At 45.3% G+C, this 18,126-nt stretch overlaps 1 protein-coding gene across 1 annotated transcript in view; it reads right to left on the minus strand.

The window, feature by feature from the left end:
• TRPM6 (transient receptor potential cation channel subfamily M member 6) overlaps positions 1-18,126 on the minus strand; it is a 111,089-nt gene that overhangs the window by 19,985 nt on the left and 72,978 nt on the right. Inside the window, exons 25-31 of the mRNA XM_065405909.1 lie at positions 16,455-17,605; positions 16,171-16,283; positions 14,513-14,636; positions 13,009-13,106; positions 9,589-9,647; positions 7,917-7,942; positions 2,655-2,705 (exon numbers count right to left, since the gene is read on the minus strand). Coding sequence (XP_065261981.1) covers positions 2,655-2,705; positions 7,917-7,942; positions 9,589-9,647; positions 13,009-13,106; positions 14,513-14,636; positions 16,171-16,283; positions 16,455-17,605 — 1,622 coding nt within the window. The remainder of the gene's footprint in view (positions 1-2,654; positions 2,706-7,916; positions 7,943-9,588; positions 9,648-13,008; positions 13,107-14,512; positions 14,637-16,170; positions 16,284-16,454; positions 17,606-18,126) is intronic.

Consider the following 18,126-nt stretch of genomic DNA (forward strand, 5'->3'; position numbering starts at 1 on the left):
GGAGCAGGGGGCGCAGAGGCTGCAGGGGCGGGGGGGTGCAGAGGCTGCAGGGCGAGGAGGAGCAGGGCAGGCAGGGGACGCAGAGGCTGCAGGGCGAGTGGGGAGCAGGGGGCACATAGGCTGCAGGGCGAGTGGGGAGCAGGGGGCACAGAGGGGGCGGGGGGGTGCAGAGGCTGCAGGGGCAGGGCAGGCAGGGGGCGCAGAGGCTGCAGGGTGAGTGGGGAGCAGGGGGCACAGAGGCTGCAGGGGTGGGGGGGCACAGAGGCTGCAGGGGCAGGGCAGGCAGGGGGCGCAGAGGCTGCAGGGCGAGGAGGAGCAGGGCAGGCAGGGGACGCAGAGGCTGCAGGGCGAGTGGGGAGCAGGGGGCACAGAGGCTGCAGGGCGAGTGGGGAGCAGGGGGCACAGAGGCTGCAGGGGCGAGGGGGTGCAGAGGCTGCAGGGGCAGGGCAGGCAGGGGGTGCAGAGGCTGCAGGGTGAGTGGGGAGCAGGGGGCACAGAGGCTGCAGGGGCGGGGGGCACAGAGGCTGCAGGGGCAGAGCAGGCAGGGGGCGCAGAGGCTGCAGGGCGAGTGGGGAGCAGGGGGCACAGAGGCTGCAGGGACAGGGCAGGCAGGGGGTGCAGAGGCTGCAGGGCGAGTGGGGAGCAGGGGGCACAGAGGCTGCAGGGGTGGGGGGGTGCAGAGGCTGCAGGGCGAGGAGGAGCAGGGCAGGCAGGGGGTGCAGAGGCTGCAGGGCGAGTGGGGAGCAGGGGGCGCAGAGGCTGCAGGGGCGGGGGGGCGAGTGGGGAGCAGGGAAGCACTTAGCAACCCCCAACCAAGATCAGAGCGGGAGGGGGAATGCGGGGTGCTCAGAGGAGGGGGCAGAGTTGGGGCAGGGACTTTGGGGAAGGGGTTGGAATGGGGGCGGAGAAGGGGTGGGGTTGGGGCGGGACCGGGGGCGGGGAAGGGGCGGAGTTGGGGCAGGGCCGGGGGCGGGACCGGGGCCCCGTGGAGTGTCCTCTTTTTTAAATGTTTGAATATGGTAACCCTAGTGTTATGGATTCACAGGGTCTGGTGTGCCAGACCCCAAGGATCCACACAGTTCCATATGGGCAGGCCCTTGGCCTCCATGACTCCAAAACTGGGCCTTTGCATGCTAGCAATTCTTGTCTCTTTCTCTCTCTCTGTGGCTCCCTGCAGCGAGTCCAGCCAACTGTGGGAGACTTGTTCTTTACCCTTTCAGGACACAATGTTCTGAGTAAGTATTTGCTGTGACACCGGGCAGCCTTTTCAAAGCAAGGTAACAATTTATTAGTCACCTGACATATAGACTCTGAAATCCCTTAGGTCTATAGGAAAGAAAAGGTTAAGACATAGTCTAAACAGTCTAAATCCAGTGAGCCCTTGAGCCATGCTGCTGTAGGAACCATTTCTGCTTCCTTTCTCTGTCCCTTTGTCTTCAACCCAGGTGAGAAGCCTGTATCTCTAGGCGTATGTCTACACAGCAACTTGACACCCAGGGCTGGCCTGTGCCAGCCGACTCAGGTTCGCAGTGCTTGGGCTGCAGGGCTGTCTTATTGCTGTGTAGACTTCTGGGCTCAGGCTGGTGCCCAGGCTGTAGGAGCCTGAGAGGTGGGAGGGTCCCAAAGCTCGGGCTCCAGCCTGAACCCGGAATGAAGTTACACAGCAATGAAACAACCCTGCAGCCCGAGCCCAAGTCGGCTGTCATGGGCCAGCCACAGGTGTCTAGTTGCTGACTAGCCATACCCTATGAGCTCATCTGTTAACACAGCTACTTGACACCTTTCCCCTGTTCTCCAGGGCCTTTGCTCTGCTCTTGGCTACTAGTGCCTAAGGGCATGTCTACACTGCAATGTAAACCCAGAGTTAGTAGAACTTGAGTTAGCAGACTCTGGATTTGTTAACCTAGGACGTTAGTGTCTACACACATTTGTAACCTCAGGATAGGAATTGCTGAACCCTGGGTTCCAGCATCTACACTGCATTATGTGGACTTGAGTCCAACCACTCATATCCTACGGTTCCTATCGCCCTCCCAAAATGTGGCTGCTCTAGCCCTTTGTTCATTGTGCAGTGTGGGAAAACTTGACTGTCCACCAAACCTGACTGTCCAGAGAACAAGTCCAATTGTGGGATTGTGGAATGCTTTTAGTGGATGCCCAGAGCACGAGTCCTGTGGGGCTGCATCTACACTGCAAAGCAATAGGGCTTGAACCCTGGGTCCCATCTTGGCACAGGCTTGGACCCTTCACTCACATGGGATCCTGGGACTCTGGGTCCGATCCCTTAGTTAGCACAGTTTATGTGTAGATAAATGGAAGGGGGTTAGGCTTGAGCCTGAGTGCGAAACCTGGGCTTACATTGCAGTGTAGACATACCCTACGTGTAGAATATCCCAGACATTAGGATTGCCATTGTCTCTTCTGGATCCTCCATTCAATGCATAGGCTGTATTCAGTTTGTTAGTGACTCTGATCTCCAATCAGATAGCTACATGAGTCCAACACCTTGTCCCTTTCGTTTATATTCAATTCATATTAGTACAAAGCACGGAGGGAAACTGAGGCATGCATGAGAATCAAAAATATGACCAGAATTTCTATAGCTTAACAATGGGTGCAGTTGCTCAGCTGTCATTCAAGTACCTCCTGCTTACCAGAATAATGATGTTGCAGGTCCTGAGGTGTTTTCAAGGAGACTGAGATTTCTGAAATTATTTTAAAAGGATCATTATGTTAATTATTGTAGCAGAGATAAATGCATGATTTTGAATGTATTCCCTTCAAGTTTGTCATGAAATAGATTAATCAGAATTACTGGCTCAGCATTCTAAAGAGAGGAATCACTAATTGACGTTAAGTATGTTATAATGTATGGTATGTTGGCAGTTTTCAGTTATCAATTTAATATAACCATCCGACTTATTTATATAAGGAAATGAAGGGAGACTAGCAATATTAACCTCAAGGACATGTCGTTTCTCTAAGCCAATTACACCTCTGGGATGTTAAAAGCACTTTGCTGTCCATCATGCTTCACAGAATCCCAAAGGCATGATTTTTGCAACTCTATACCCAGTCATTACGCATTCCATTAACTGTACTATTACATTGAAGTTATAATAATACAGGTCCATTAACCCATGACATCTAAAATGCTGTAAAAATATAAACAAGTAATTTATTGGCAAAATTAATTTAAAGAGACACTGTCAGGTCAAATTTGGTCCCAAATCTATGCTTTATAAAACAAGCTTTTACATTACCTAAGACTAATAGAAATGTTTCTATTATCTATTTTAGTTCATTTTGTTCCAGTGAAAAAGGAAGTTTACTTACCTTATAGTAACTGGAGTTCTTTGTATTCACCATGGGTGCACATGCTCTCTATGTGCCCAGGATCAGCGATACTTTATCTTTGGGAAAGATGGTATAAGGTGGATCTGTAATAAGGGCCCCAAGTTTGCCTATCTTTCTGATTGAGGTGATAACCCTGAGGAGAGCTACCTTCATTGATAAATGTAATAGGAAGCAGGAGGCCAAGGTTCAAACAGTGAGCTCCTTTAGGTACAGAGAACCAGGTTCAAACTCCTAGCCAGCACTGACCTTGACACTAGTGGGAATGTTCCCATAATGCATTTTTTTAAAAATTATTGTTGTAGGATGGGTAAAAATTTAACATTTTTTTTCCACTGTGGGATGGAAAGCATTAAAGGCTGCGTGAACTCAGTGAGAGGCCCAAAGATTTTAAGGAGAGAAGATAGTCCAGGATAACGGGAATTCCAATCTCTTCTGGGAACAAATGATGTTCATGGTACCAAAGGGAAAAGAGCTTCCATTTGGCTATGTAACACATCCTTGTGGAGGGTTTCCTGCTATTGAGGAAGATGGCTCAACCTTCTTCAAACAGGATCTCTCTAACCCCATTGCCCATCCAAAAGCCATGCTGTCAGATGGAGATGTGCAAGGTTGGGATGATTGGTTCTGCCCCCATTCTGTGACAGTAGATTTGGTGATGTCTGTAAGTGAATGCATGGATGGGAGGTCACCTGGAGAGCCATTATAACTCAAAACTGCTTCGGCCACCAGGGAGCTATTAAGATTACTGTCACCTTGATTTTCCTGAGGATGCATGGTAGGAGGGAGATGGGAGGAAAGGCATACATCAGTGGATCTGACCACTGTATTAGGACGGCATGCCCTCTGGAGCTGAATCCCTGTGCGTTGCAAGAACAGTAAATTCTTGTTTGCCTGGGTTGGCAAAGAGGTCCCAAGGTGGGAATTGCCACTGAAGACAAATCTGTTGTGCCATGGATGAGTGGTATTTCCATTCATGGCTCTCATGAAAATGCCTGATGAGGCTGTATGTTAGGGAGTTCATTATGCTTGGTCACTGGACTCCTGTGCACTCTTACTTGGTGTGGAGTGGAGTAGTTGGGACCCCTGGCTCATCTGGGGATTGGCCCTGCTTTAAGCAGGGGGTTGGACTAGATGACCTCCTGAGGTCCCTTCCAACCCTGATATTCTGTGATTCTGTGATTATCCATGGTAGGTGCACTACCAAGAGGGTGATATGACTGTGGAAGTACCAATTTCATATCTGTGCCACCTCCCTGCAGCATGGTGTGGACCTGGCTCCCCCTCTTTATATAGTAAACCATGGTCATATTGTTTGACCTGACTTTTATGAGTGAATTGGATGAAAGGCAGGAATTGCTGACATGTTCTGTGTACTGCTCATAGCTGGAGGTGGTTGATGTGGCACATGGAGTCTTGTGGCGTCCAGGAACCCTGAGCTGTGTGGTTGTCCAGGATACGTGTAGATTGCCAGGTCTTTGAGCAGGGCTGGAGGAAAACTTGCTGGAGTCTCTGGTATGGAATCTGTCAATGCAGACTTGGCCATGTGGGGTAGTACTGCCAGTGCAAACGGTGAGCACTCTTTATAGTCCTTGTGCACTTTGGTGGTTGGTTCTGGAGCACAGGAAGTGCCTGATACCATTGGTGCCTGTCGCATTACCCTTGAGCTCCAAGCACTCAGACTCTGAGGTGTGGAATGCAGATTTGACCCACCTCTTAGGAGGGTGCCTCTGCTTAGCCTCATCATGCTTCCGCTTCACAGAGTCTTTGGGCCTGGTAGAGGAGTCCACCACTACTGATGGGGCACTGCTCAGCAGCTCTGGCCAATGAGGCAAGGAATGATCTGACTGTGGTCTCATGGCGAGTACCGTTTCATGCCAGTGGAGTCTGAACTCCTAAGACTGTCTAATGCATGGGACAAAAGAGCGACAGATCTCACACTTCAATGTGATGTGTGATTCCCTTGGGCAGTAGAGGCAGTTCTCCTGCAGGTCACCCACCAGAAAGACTTGGGGGCAGGGAAGGCAAGGCTTGAAGCCTGAGACCTTAGGGATAAATGCCCAGGCTTTGGGGGAATAATAGGAGGAAACATCCCAAACCCCAATAACTAACTACACTAAGACTTCTAACTAGCTAGACTATTTACAAGAATAGAGTTTTGAACAAGCTACAGAGGAGAGTTCAGTCCCAGACCAGGAGCAGTAGAAGAGGAACTGAAGAGGCGGTCGCAGTGTGGTGCCACTTATGCCCTTGCTTTGCAGCACAAGCTGACATCGCAGCAGACCCACATATACTGCTATTGAAAAATTTCTGTTCTGGGTGCACAGACCCTGAGTGCCCAGAGTGAATACCCATAGGGACAAACACTTTAAGAAAAACAATTACTTGACTGCACTGATGGGACACTATCAACTTGAAAATCATATTTCTGTCTACAATTTTTCTACTATTGTTTTGTACAAACAATTTTTGTACAATTATTATAATTGAAAGAAGTTTGCCAAAAATTGTTTATTTTTTTACTTTGTATATTTGACAGCACATTTCCACAGTTGTTGTGATGCTGAAGTTCATTCAGCAAGTTCTGCCAACAGCAGCAGAGTTGAAACTGAAACTGAAGTCGCAGCAGGCAAGCGTGAGTACAGGAAGGAGAGGGAGCATTCAAAATATTTGGTGTTGTTCTTGACCAGGGGTGGCAGAGCCTTCCCAAAAGTGGGGGGGCAGGGACCCCGGCCCCCACTCCCTCTGTGTCCCCACCCCTGCCCTCTGCCCCCTCCTTCCTCCCAAGGCCCCACCCCCGGCCAAGCCGGAAACCAGAGCGGGCCGAGGAGCTGTGGACCCTCAACCTGAACAAGGTGAGGGGGCCGAGAGCAGTTCCCGGCCTATGTCCCCACCCCCCGAGTCCGCTGCACAGGGCAGGTGGAGGGTTCGTGCTCCGCACAGCTGCCTGGGCGGCTCTTACCCCAACCCAGCTTTAGTTGCAGGGGTGGGGCCTCGGAGCCGCTGCCACAGCCCAGCCATGGTAAGAGCCACCAGGGAGGCAGTGGGGAGCCGCGGAACCTCCATCTGCCCTGGGCGGGGGGCCTGCTAGGCAAGGACACGGGCCAGGGGCTGCTCTCGGCCCCCCACCCTGGGCAGGTGGAGGGTCCATGGCAGCCCACAGCTGCCCAGGCTCCCCAACCGGGCTCCAGTTGCCAACCTGGCTGGGGGGCAGGGCCTTGGAGGGGAGAGGAGAGGCGAGGCGGGGCCCATGGAGAAAAGTGGATGGGCCAGGCCCATCCACTTTCAAAAAGTTCTGGCACCCCATTCTTGATTCCACCCAAAATTCTCTTGTAATGGTAGGAGGACACAAAATATCTTGAAAACCTTGAGAAACTTGCATTTTTAAAAATAATCAGTTGCAACAAAATTCAACTTGACGGTGTCTCTTTAATATGTGACTGTAGCATCTTCAGCCCAAATACCCATTGTACTACCAACTGTGAACATAAACTTGACCAAAAAAAGGCTACATACAAAAGTTCTACATTTGTTGGACAATGTCATCCTTCAGATTCTTGAGTGAATATCAAAGAAGCTTGAAAACGTATTTACCATCTTTGACACTGAACTCCTGCACTGACAATTCCACAGTGGACCTGATCCTTCAATGAGAGTTCCACATGCAGAGGAATTGTAGAACTGAACCCAATACCACTTACCAGAGAGATGGCTGCAACCATGACTGTGCTTAGAAACACTCATTGTAATCAGAAATGTTATGCTAGCCTTAACCCTCAGATATATGTCAAGCTTCCCATTTAACCCAACGGAACGCTCTTGCAATCCAAAGGATAGAATTCATCTGTCTCTTTTTAAGTACAGCACAGTTAATTCCTGCTGGAAAGTGTGAGATATTTTATATTGCTGGGCTGAGCAAAATCGATGGACATTTCCTTTAGCATGGGGCAGGGCCGGCTCTGGCTTTTTGGCTGCCCCAAGCAAAAAAAAAAAAAAATAAAAAATAAAACGGGGCGGCCAGAACGGCAAAGCAAAAAAAAAAAAAAAAACCTGCGGCGCGGCCGGAGCGCGGGTGCAGGGGGACCAGCTAGCGGGGGAGAGGGGAAGGGAGCGGGCGGGAGAGAGAGAAGGGGGGTGGCCAGGGCTACAGCGGGGGCTCCGCTCCGGTCGGCGGGGAGGGAAGGACAAGGACTGCCCTGCCGGGCTTGCTGCAGGGCGCTCCCGTCCTCCGCGCCACCGCCCCTTAAAGGGCGGCCGGAGCGGAACAACAACAACAAAAAAAGGCGGCCATGCCGCCTCGTTCAATCTGCCGCCCCAAGCACCAGCTTGCTCGGCTGGTGCCTGGAGCCAGCCGTGCATGGGGGAAACATTATCACATTATTTGTAGTAAACTGTAAAGATACTATTCTTTCTGTTGGGTATTAATTATTGTTAACCCTCTTCCTGTTTACCCTCCATGCTTACAATGGAATCACTTCTCCTCTGGTTATGTATCTCAGAATTGTGAAAGTAGGATTTACAAATAAAAATTAAAGACAAGTAATAATCAATCAAAAACTTACTGTCAATGCCGTTTGAACTTCTCAACCTGTTTTAGAATCAAGCATAGGAAATTATGCTTCAAACTTTTCTGTGATTAAACAAGCAATGACATGAAAGGATTTGAACTATGTGAATTCAAACTCACAAAGATTTAAACTCCCTTCATAAAACACAAGAACCACTAGCATAAAGTTGTTTTTTGCTTTGACATAAAGCTGATCACTTGTTACTAAGGAACAGCAGTATTTCTCTGCATTTTCCCCTCTCTGATTTGTGCTTACAATTCTGGGTCACTGTCTTGTTTAGATAATAACAATATTGTTTAAAGAGCACTTCAATCAGATATGAGTGGTGGGTGGGTGGATTGTTTGTTTGCTTTTTAATTTTAACCTACGTTTTGATGTACTGGCTGGTATGTGTCCCACTGCCCTCTACTGGAAGAAATCAGACTTGCTCAATTTTTTGCAGTTGCCTTGCACTTTGTTAGCTGATCTGTAGGGAGGCTATACTGTAAACCCTACTGCTACTGATATTTAACAGTCTCTGTTGCTTCAAGTTAGGGTGACCAGAGAGCAAGTGTGAAAAATCGGGACAGGGGGTGGAGGGTAATAGGCACCCATAGAAGACAAAGCCTCAAATATCAGGACTGTCCCTATAAAATTAGGACATCTGGATGGAAGCTTTTTGCTTGAGGGAGGGGGTAAAAAGACAAAACATTATGGGCATGATTCTCCTCTCACACGGGTGTAAATCAAGAGTAATTCTACTGAAGTCAGACCAGTGTAAGTGACAGCAGAATCAGGCCCTGTGAGTTCAGTTCTCAGTTTAGCATGTATGCAGGTTGCCTACTGCCTGCAAGTATGCCACAATGGACTGTTAAAAAGAACAGTATTTTTCCTCATCCCATGTTGAAATCGCGTGGAATGTGGCAATTGCTTTGTGCCTTTTATTTATTTTATCAGGGATGTTACTAAGTAGTGGGGATGTATACTGCAGTGATGAACTCGAGAGACAGAGGCAGAGAGAGAGAGAGAGGAGCACACATGAAAGTATCCCAAATATTAAGACAATTATCAAGCAAGCTGAAAAAACATCCAAGAGGTTTGAAGAAATAAACAGGAAAACTGAAGTCACTTTTCAAGCCAGTATGATTTTATTTCACTTTGATCAAAGCTTAACCACCACCAAAATCTCTTTATAGAAAGCAAGCCAAATATTTTGCAAATGCAGACAGACTTATTGCTAATGCAGAGTTGATACAAAGGATTTTAATCAGAGAATGACAGCCTTTCAGGATTTTTGTTATTTTAAAAAGAAATATACAGTTTGTTCAGCAACAGCAAATGTTGCCTTTCATACTCTAAAAGATTAGAATAAGTAGTTAAGATGCTGTGGTGACTGCATGAGAAAATTAGATAATACTGGGATAAAAAAAGATAAAAGTATCGATGTTCCTTCTAAAATTAGAAGTTATATTGGAATTAATAACCTTTTATAATTAAACAATAAACCTTTATTTTATTGAAAAAAGTCTATTGCCTGAATCCTTCATTTTACATATGCACAAATTCCTCATGCTAATTGTGCTATAGAACTAAAATGGAAATCTGCAATATCTACAGAACTGGGTTACAATAGAGTCTACTTTTGTAGGTATGCGGCAAGTATCTTAAAATAGTAAGGAATACATACGAGGAATTCCTGCTCAGATTATTCTTCCTGGTGGTCCCAATCATGCTATTACTCAAATCCTGAGAAGAAGAAAAATGATGTTACAGGTGCATTCTATATATCACTGTCCTACGTACATAATCAGAGCAACTCATAAAGCTGCCAATCCTGCAAACACATATGCATGTACTTAATTTGACTACCATGAGTGGTCCCACAGAAATCTAAGGGTTTCACAGCACTAATAAGCCTACACTGATTTGGAACATGAAATTGTCTGGTTACAATTTTCCATAGAATCTCCATGCATTTAGGTAGATAGTAGAATAATTTAAGTGATCCAGTTATATCAGACTGCATTGTGGAAAAATTCTAAATGTATGTGGAAGGATTTTACAGTTTAAAAACTATTAGGGAATTTCCCTTTATAGCAGAAAAATGAAATATATGAAATATAAATATTTCATGGATAAGTTCTTTAAAATGTGTCCTACAGTGTTACACTAGCAAGCAAATCCCCCCAACTGGTCACACCTTAACGAAAGCTTATGTTCAAATAAATTTGTTAGTCTCTAAGGTGCCACAAGTACTCCTGTTCTTTTTACTGTGTCTCAGTTTTCCCTATATGCTGCATGTTTAATGAGGTGGTGGGAGAGGGTGTTTGTTGTTGCAGAGGACCAGGTGAGACCTCGCCTAGCTGCCTGGACCCCAGACAATGGCTTGGAAACAGTGGAACTTAGCAACTGGTAATCGGGAGGCCCACCCCATCTTGGAAGCCAGCTGGGTTTGCCCAGTGAGAGAACAAAGGGCAGAAGAGAGAGGGTCCAGGTGATCTGGAAGGCAGCTGGTTCCAGGTGATCTGGAACTTAGCAACTGGTGATCGGGAGGCCCACCCCATCTTGGAAGCCAGCTGGTTCTGGACATTGGGAGAACAAAGGACGGAAGAGAGAAGGTCCAGGTGATCTGGTTGTCCGGGAAAGAAGACAAAAGACGAAGGAAGGGCTTTTGGGGAAGGTGATATAGGGTGGTTGGCTGGAAAGAGGTCACTTCTGGATTGGTACAAAGAGCAGCCTGAGCCCACCTGGACACTGGACAGGCCCAGATGAACAATGCTGAAATTTTCTATGTTTGAGGCCCTGAGAACTTTCTGTGCTGTGTTCAGATGTACAATAAACCCTTCTTTTTTACACTGGCTGAGAGTGACTGCAATCTAGAGATCGGAGTTGCATTGCTCTGTCAGGGTGTGGAGGCCCCGGGGTTCCAGAGCGAATGGACTCCCTGAGGGAGCTCACAGAGAGATATAGGCATGTTGAAGGCTCAGAGGCAGGGCCGGCGCAACCCATTAGGCGACCTAGGCAGTCGCCTAGGGCACTAACATTTGGGGGGCGGTGACTGGATCTTCGGCCACCCTGGTCGTTGTCGGTATTTCGGGGGCGGGACCGTCCACCGCCTCTGTCGGGGGCTGCATTTTGGGGGCGGGACCTTCCGCCGCCTAGGGCGGCAAAAAAGCTGGCGGCGCTCCTGCTCAGAGGTGCAGTTCCAAGAGGTGGTAGAGCCCAAGGCTTAATGCCCCAGAGTGTGACTCCTGAGGCGGGCTGTCAAATTGAAGAGGTTTCCTCCCAGGGACCATACAGAACTGAAAGAGCATGGGTCATGACACAAAGGAAACACATCACACATCTAACAGTTTGACGCACCAAGCACGGTGTTTTTTTAAGAACTTTGGAGTTTGTCAATATGATATTTAGATTTTATATATTTCATTTTGGTCAGTCTAAGGTTCTTAGTTCCTTTAATAGTGCAAAACCTTCCAGCTTCATCAGGGAAAATGCTCCTATAGGACAATCTGACTTTGGAATATCCTCATGTATTACTCAGATATGTCAATATTCGTCTGAAAAATCTGACCAAGGCAAATTCCTTTCCCCAAAAAGAGTGCACCAGGATTCAAATAAAAAGATCAGAGACAAGCTTTTAAGACAAACTAGATAAAACTCATCTTTAACTATTACCTTAAATTTAGTTTTAAAATTAACTATCTCAGATGTTCTCCCATGTTTTAATCCAGGAGATTACCTTTTGCATGAAAGTTCCTCTGGTAACAGGTCACCTCCCCACCCACAATCCATTGGTTTGTTCACAAAATGTTTCATCTTGTTAGGCATAAGGAAAGACCTGTGGACCAATGTTGATCCATAGATCGGTCTGAGAAGTACTGACTCAGGGAAAACTCATTTCTTAAAAATATATTATGCCCTGTTTTAAAGATTTATTGTCAAATTGACTTAATCCAAAAATTAATGTTTTACAGAATCTAGGATCAGTAGAAATGTTTCTATAATTTCTTTTCTTCAATATAAAATTCTTTTGTTTAAATTTAAACTTGCTCTGTTGTGTTTGGAAGTCAAACAGGAGAGTCAAACAGTGAAACTGACTAGAAACAAAAGTTCAACTGTCTAGTCTACTTTCATTGCCACCACTGAGAACAGCCTAGCTCCATCTTCTTTGGAACCCCCCTTCAGGTAGTTGAAGGCTGCTATCAAATTCCCCCTCATTCTTCTCTTCTGAAGACTAAACAAGCCCAGTTCCCTCAGCCTCTCCTCATAAATCATGTGCCCCAGCTCTCTGATCATTTTCACTGCCTTCCGGGGGACTCTCTCTAATTTGTCCACATCCTTTATGTAGTAGGGGACCCAAAACTGGACGCAGTACTCTAGATGTGGCCTCACCAGTGCCGAATAGAGGGGAATAATCACTTCCCTTGATCTGCTGGCAATGCTCCTACACTAATACAGCCCAATATGCCGTTAGCCTTCTTGGCAACAAGGGCACACTGCTGACTTGTATCCAGCTTCTCATCCACTGTAATCCCCAGGTCCTTTTCTGCAGAACTGCCGCTTAGCCAGTCGGTCATATAAGGTTGCAAATCAGTTCTGATAAATCATAATTTTTAAAAGCCAGAGATTAAAAAAACCACACTAAATACAGTAGGAAACACCTTTGCACTAGAACAAATATTTAACTCTCACTTCGCATAAAATAAATATTGTCACCTAAGAGCTAAGATGATGAACTTGCCAAAGGTTGCCTTAGTTCTCTAATCACCTCTGCTCATACATTCAACATCAGACTGTGTATTTGCTTAATGGCCTAGAGAATTACTAATAAATGCTCACCTTTCTGACCATCGTCTTCATACACACTTCCATTTCATGATTCACTAGTTTAATATCCTACTTTATTAATTGTTGCTAAGTGTTAATAGCTGTTAAGTATTCATTTACTACCATAGATGTGCCTTGCCAGCATGAAATGAAATTTCACACACATCAAAATGTGTCTCATTAGACAGAAGCTCAGCTGGTGAAAATCAGTGTAGCTCTATGGAAGCTGCAATAATTTATATGAAGATTTGGCCCATGATATGTCCTCAGGTCTTACCTCTTGAGACTGCCTCAGAGAGTCACAGATTTGCAAAGAGTGCCTATCAGTTTCTTGATTTTTCATTTTCTGGTGCATATAACTGAGACGTTCCAAACCTAACCAAGAAAGTAATCAGAGAAAATATATTTCTAAAACTGAAATGAAAAGCATTATTACTGTAAAATAAACACCCATAAAATATCTGTATGACGTATTACTCTAGAAGCCAACAATATAAAAGCAACAATGGAATTTCACAAAACTGAAGTACGGTAGATTGTTCCCACTTTCTGTTAACCTACAGGTTCCAATGTAGCCCAGGCCTGTGATCTGTAGAGCATCAGTGCTCCATGATGCTTTTCATGGTGGTCTGCAAAATGTAATCTAAGAGCTGTGTAGAGACAGAGTCAGGAGATAAGGTGATCTGTGGGAGCATCTCACTCTTAAAATAAGGTACAGCAGTGATTCTCTAGCTCTTTCAAGAGTCCAAAATGTCATTCCTTAGAACAACAAGGAGTCTGGTGGCACCTTAAAGACTAACAGATTTATTTGGGCATAAGCTTTCGTGGGTAAACACCTCACTTCTTCAGATGTGAGGTTTTTACTCACGAAAGCTTATGCTCAAATAAATCTGTTAGTCTTTAAGGTGCCACCAGACTCCTTGTTGTTTTTGTAGATACAGACTAACACGGCTACCCCCTGATACTTGACATTCCTTAGAACTTGACCCAGACCTGAAGAAGAGCTCTGTGTAGCTCAGAAGCTTGTCTCTCTCAACAGAAGTTGGTCCAATTAAAGCTATTACCTCACTTACCTTCTGTCTCTAATATCCTGAGACCAACATGGCTACAGCTACAGTGGACGCATTACTTAGAACTTATCACTCAAATACAGGTGACATAAATTTACTTCTCAATGAAGAATGTATTCTGAGCAATGACATCTGCGTAATCTAAGAATGTATGGCTGATTATCCATTATGCTGCAAATGGAAAATGGAAGGTTGGTACATCAAATGGATGAAAATTACCAAAAACCAGCTAATCTACCAATGCATACAGTATCATAGTAATACCTATGACCATAAACCTCTTCAAAAATTACCAATAGCAGCTAGATTGCGCTTGTACAGTGAGATGCTGTGATACTCCAGAAATTCCCCAGGCCAGGAATCATGCCTCACAGAGACACAGTTCCATTCCCTAATCCCTGTTTACTCCTGAGCAGTAGTAATCTGCTACAGTACCACAACAATAGCAAGTTACTACCCCATCTCCTGGAACAGCTCAGCTGTGGTGGCCAGCAAACTGGAGGAAGATGGAGCCCAGACTCCACCCACTCCATGCTTCTGTCTGCCCATCCCTTTGAGTGGCAGGAATGAGTGTGTGTACAGTGTGTGTTCACAATCTGACCCTATAATTTGCCTCCTTAGGTGGTAGTGATTGGTGACACTTTAGGCTCATGAACTATTACTGGTTTATTCAAGAGTTCTGAGCTTCATCAGCTGAAGAATGTTACATACTTAGCTGACTGAAATTAGATACAGTTAGCCAGTTCTTGTTGTATTTGTCTTCACCCAAGAAACAGCTTTCTGCTGGCTCTGAGCTCATTTGGGTGCTCTGGGGACAACCATCCACTGTAATCACCTGGCATGGGACAGAAAAAATTGTACTCAATATTATAAGACAAGCAGCTCTGCAGCTCCTCTGTGGCATGATTCTTAGAATCATTGCAAGAGGAATACCAACAATAATTATTTTCACTTGCATAAGGTCTCAAAATGCTTTACAAACAATGTGAAATAAGTCTCAAAATACCTCCATGAGAAAGACGAGTGCAGCGTACCCTTAGTTATCCTAACCTCCCCTATGCAAACACCCCTGGAATGCCCCTGGTATCCTGTTTCAGATTTCAGACCTTCAGAAAAATGATGCTCAAGTAATAGAAGTGGTTTACCGGGCTTTGCCCAAGGCCAAACAATTGAACAGGGGAAGTGCAGGGACAAGGAAGAGCAGAGGCTGTGAGGGAAGCAAAGCTGGCTGAAGTGCTTATATGGTAAAGCAATTCCGCACATAATATTTTGTGGAAGAGCAGAAAGGAACTTGAAGATTTTGGTGTCCTATGGGTCTTTCAGATAACTCAGATTACAATGTATTATTCTTCCCTTACTATAGACTGGTAAACTGAAACACAGAGAATTGATCAATATTAGCTGGCAAGTGACAGGGCAGAGGATGAAACCTAGGGTTTTCTCTCTCCTAGATTCCAGCTCTAGCCACTATGAAATACAATAATTGAGAAAAATATTTTCTGTATTTGCTACATGTTGCAGAAAACACATTGCACGTGTATAGAAAATGTTACAAAGCTGGTCAGCTGATATTTAAAATGAAAGTCCTGTGACTTTTTAATACACAATCTTTAAAATAGAATTGTTTATCATGCTGTCTAGTGATGAGAATCAGCACTTCAGGGTTCTATTCATAACTCTGCTAAGCCTGCACAATAAGCCATTATTAAGTAATGAAGTTAAACCTTCCTCTGCCTCAGCTTTTTCATCACTAAAATTGGGATAACGGTTCTCAAGCTCACAAAGATGTTGGGAATCTGTAAAAAAATACTGATGCACTCCACATTCCCTTAAAAAGCAGCTAGGACTCAGGGAAGGGGGCATTGGATTGCTGTAGGTCGGAGGCAAAGAAGGGGCTTTTCTTTTTTTCTGTGCAAGCTCCCGTCAGAAAAGCTTGGATCTTGACTGTCAGCAACTGATGGCATGATTGAAGCTGCTCCTTCCTTCTGTCCCATTATTCAAGTGCACCCTCCCAAACCCTGGCCTTAATCAGGAAGTGAGGACAGGAGTCCTTACCACACAAAACTGATTTAGGGCCTGATCCTGCATCCTTTGAAGTCAATGGTAACCTCTCGCTGACTTCAGTGGGTGCAGGATTGGGTCACTAAACATTATAAATAAAGAGAATTTAAACAAAAACAAACCAAGACAATAGATTTGGGATTAATTATTTAGGGGCTTTCCAGTTTGGTCATGACTGCAGTACTTTTCCAGGGCTAAAACCCCAGTGGGCGTTAATGCTAACTTTACTATCCCCTACTACAATACTGTCACTAAAGAGCTACCAAGGCAGATTGAGAACATTGCATTCAGCTTACACCTGTACCTACCGGCACCTGAAGCGTTTTTTGTTTCTTCTTGTCCTTCTGGGATTGTCTGTCTCTGTTCTGTTGTTTTGCTTCTGTCCACACAGACGGGATCAACTCTGCAGATTTTGATAGCTCTGAGGGTAAAGAAAAACAAAATTAAATTATTATACAACAGAGATTTGATTAGAAAGTGAAGGTTCAATAAATAATATTAAACTGAAGAATAGTCCCCTCCCTTTCCCCCGTGCAGTTCCCCAAACCTCAGTGAAAGATGCTATCATAATATAATATTTTAATATTACTACCTTTGGTTTTGCAGGTCTTCCCCACTTTCTCTCCCTTGCGGGATTGAAAGCTGCTGCTCTTGTGGAAAGTCCAGTCTCTCCTGAGTGGGTTGATCCAGAAGATGGTGCTACGCTGGCACATGGGCTCAGGCTCTGAGGTGTCACTGTCATATCCTGATTTGTCTGAGTTGTAGGAGAAGGATTTTGATGCTTTTATCTGGACATGCTGTGGAGTACCACGGGTGCAGTTGCAGTCACTGTTACAGGTGGAATGCATGCACAACTGCTGCCTTTTCTCACTGCATACAACTCCTTTTTCATCCCCTTCAGAGAACCCCCAGTTCACATAAGCACCTCTGGTTTCCTCACTGGAGTTGTGTGAGGGCACTAAGGTCTCCCTGTCAGTGGCAGATGGCTGGGGACTCACAGAGTGCTCCACCACAATCCCATTATCCTTCTCAGATGGTAACTGAATAATGGAGTCCCATTGTCTCTCTTGGCAATTTTTTGCCTTTTTTTCAGTGAGATTAGTACTCTGCAAACTTTGGTGCAATGCAGTGCTACCGTGGTTATTTTGTTGCTTAGCTGCCAACTCATCTCGCCTGTACTTGGCAGGAGTGCTTGGAAGGGACAAATTCAAGTGGACCTCTTCAGTGGAAGCTGCTCCCTGATGTGGGACCAAGAGGAACTGTCCATATCCAGGGGTTGATTTACTCTCAGAGGATACCCCAGAAGTGAGTGTGTCACTTTCTATTTCTTGCTTTTTCTGGACACCTGCTATCTTCACGTCCTTGTAGTCCCCAGTTTCAACAATGTGGCTATGGCACTCTGATGACCACTGACTTCTTGCCAAGCTCCTTAGAAGGGAAGGAGGCATGCTGTAGTAGTTGTAATTCTTATCATTCAAACATTCCAAACTGCTCAAAGTCTTCGAATATATGGCATTATTCCAGCTATGTGGCAGTTTCCTACAGGCTCGGTGCTTTGTCTCAGCCAGCAAGGCCTCCTCTACCTGCAACGTGTCTACAGCAGAAATGACTTTTAGGGTATCGACAGTCAAGGCAGAGAGGTCCTGCAGGTGGCCTAGCTGGCTGTCCAGGGACAGCAAAGAGTCTTTGATGTAGAACACCTTCTCATGCACTTCCTTCAGCAGCAAAAACATCTCCTCCACTCTAGGGAAAAACACACCCATATTAAAATAATAAGGAAGAAATCTTTGTATTATTTTATTCCTTTATTCCAAATGATGAATAAAAACATTAAAACAGAGAAAATCTTTACCATTCTCTAATTAAACAATCCACTCCTATTTTTCTACCGTGGTTTCCATCTTCATAAACACCTCCATCTGATGATAAACTAACCTGATTCATGATCTACATTCAGAACTACTGGGCTAAAAGCTAGAGAGCCTAAAATGAATTTTACACTGACTTTTCAATGGGGGGTAATCTACTCTAATAATTAACACATTCAAATCAACCACCGCTTGCTGGCACAAAGTTAATGATCATGGAGAACAAGAGAGAACTGGAAAATATGGGTAAATTGTTTGTGAGCCCTTCTGTCTTCAGAGGTCTCTTTCTTTCTTGTACCAAAAAAAACAAAAACAAAAAAACACCACTCTAAAAGGGCTCACAGGACTACAGATTAGTTTTTTTTCATTTCTTACATATAAAAGCCTGGTGGGGAA

The sequence above is a fragment of the Emys orbicularis genome, chromosome 6 (assembly GCF_028017835.1).
Source record: "Emys orbicularis isolate rEmyOrb1 chromosome 6, rEmyOrb1.hap1, whole genome shotgun sequence".
In the NCBI taxonomy this organism is placed as follows: Eukaryota; Metazoa; Chordata; order Testudines; family Emydidae; genus Emys; species Emys orbicularis.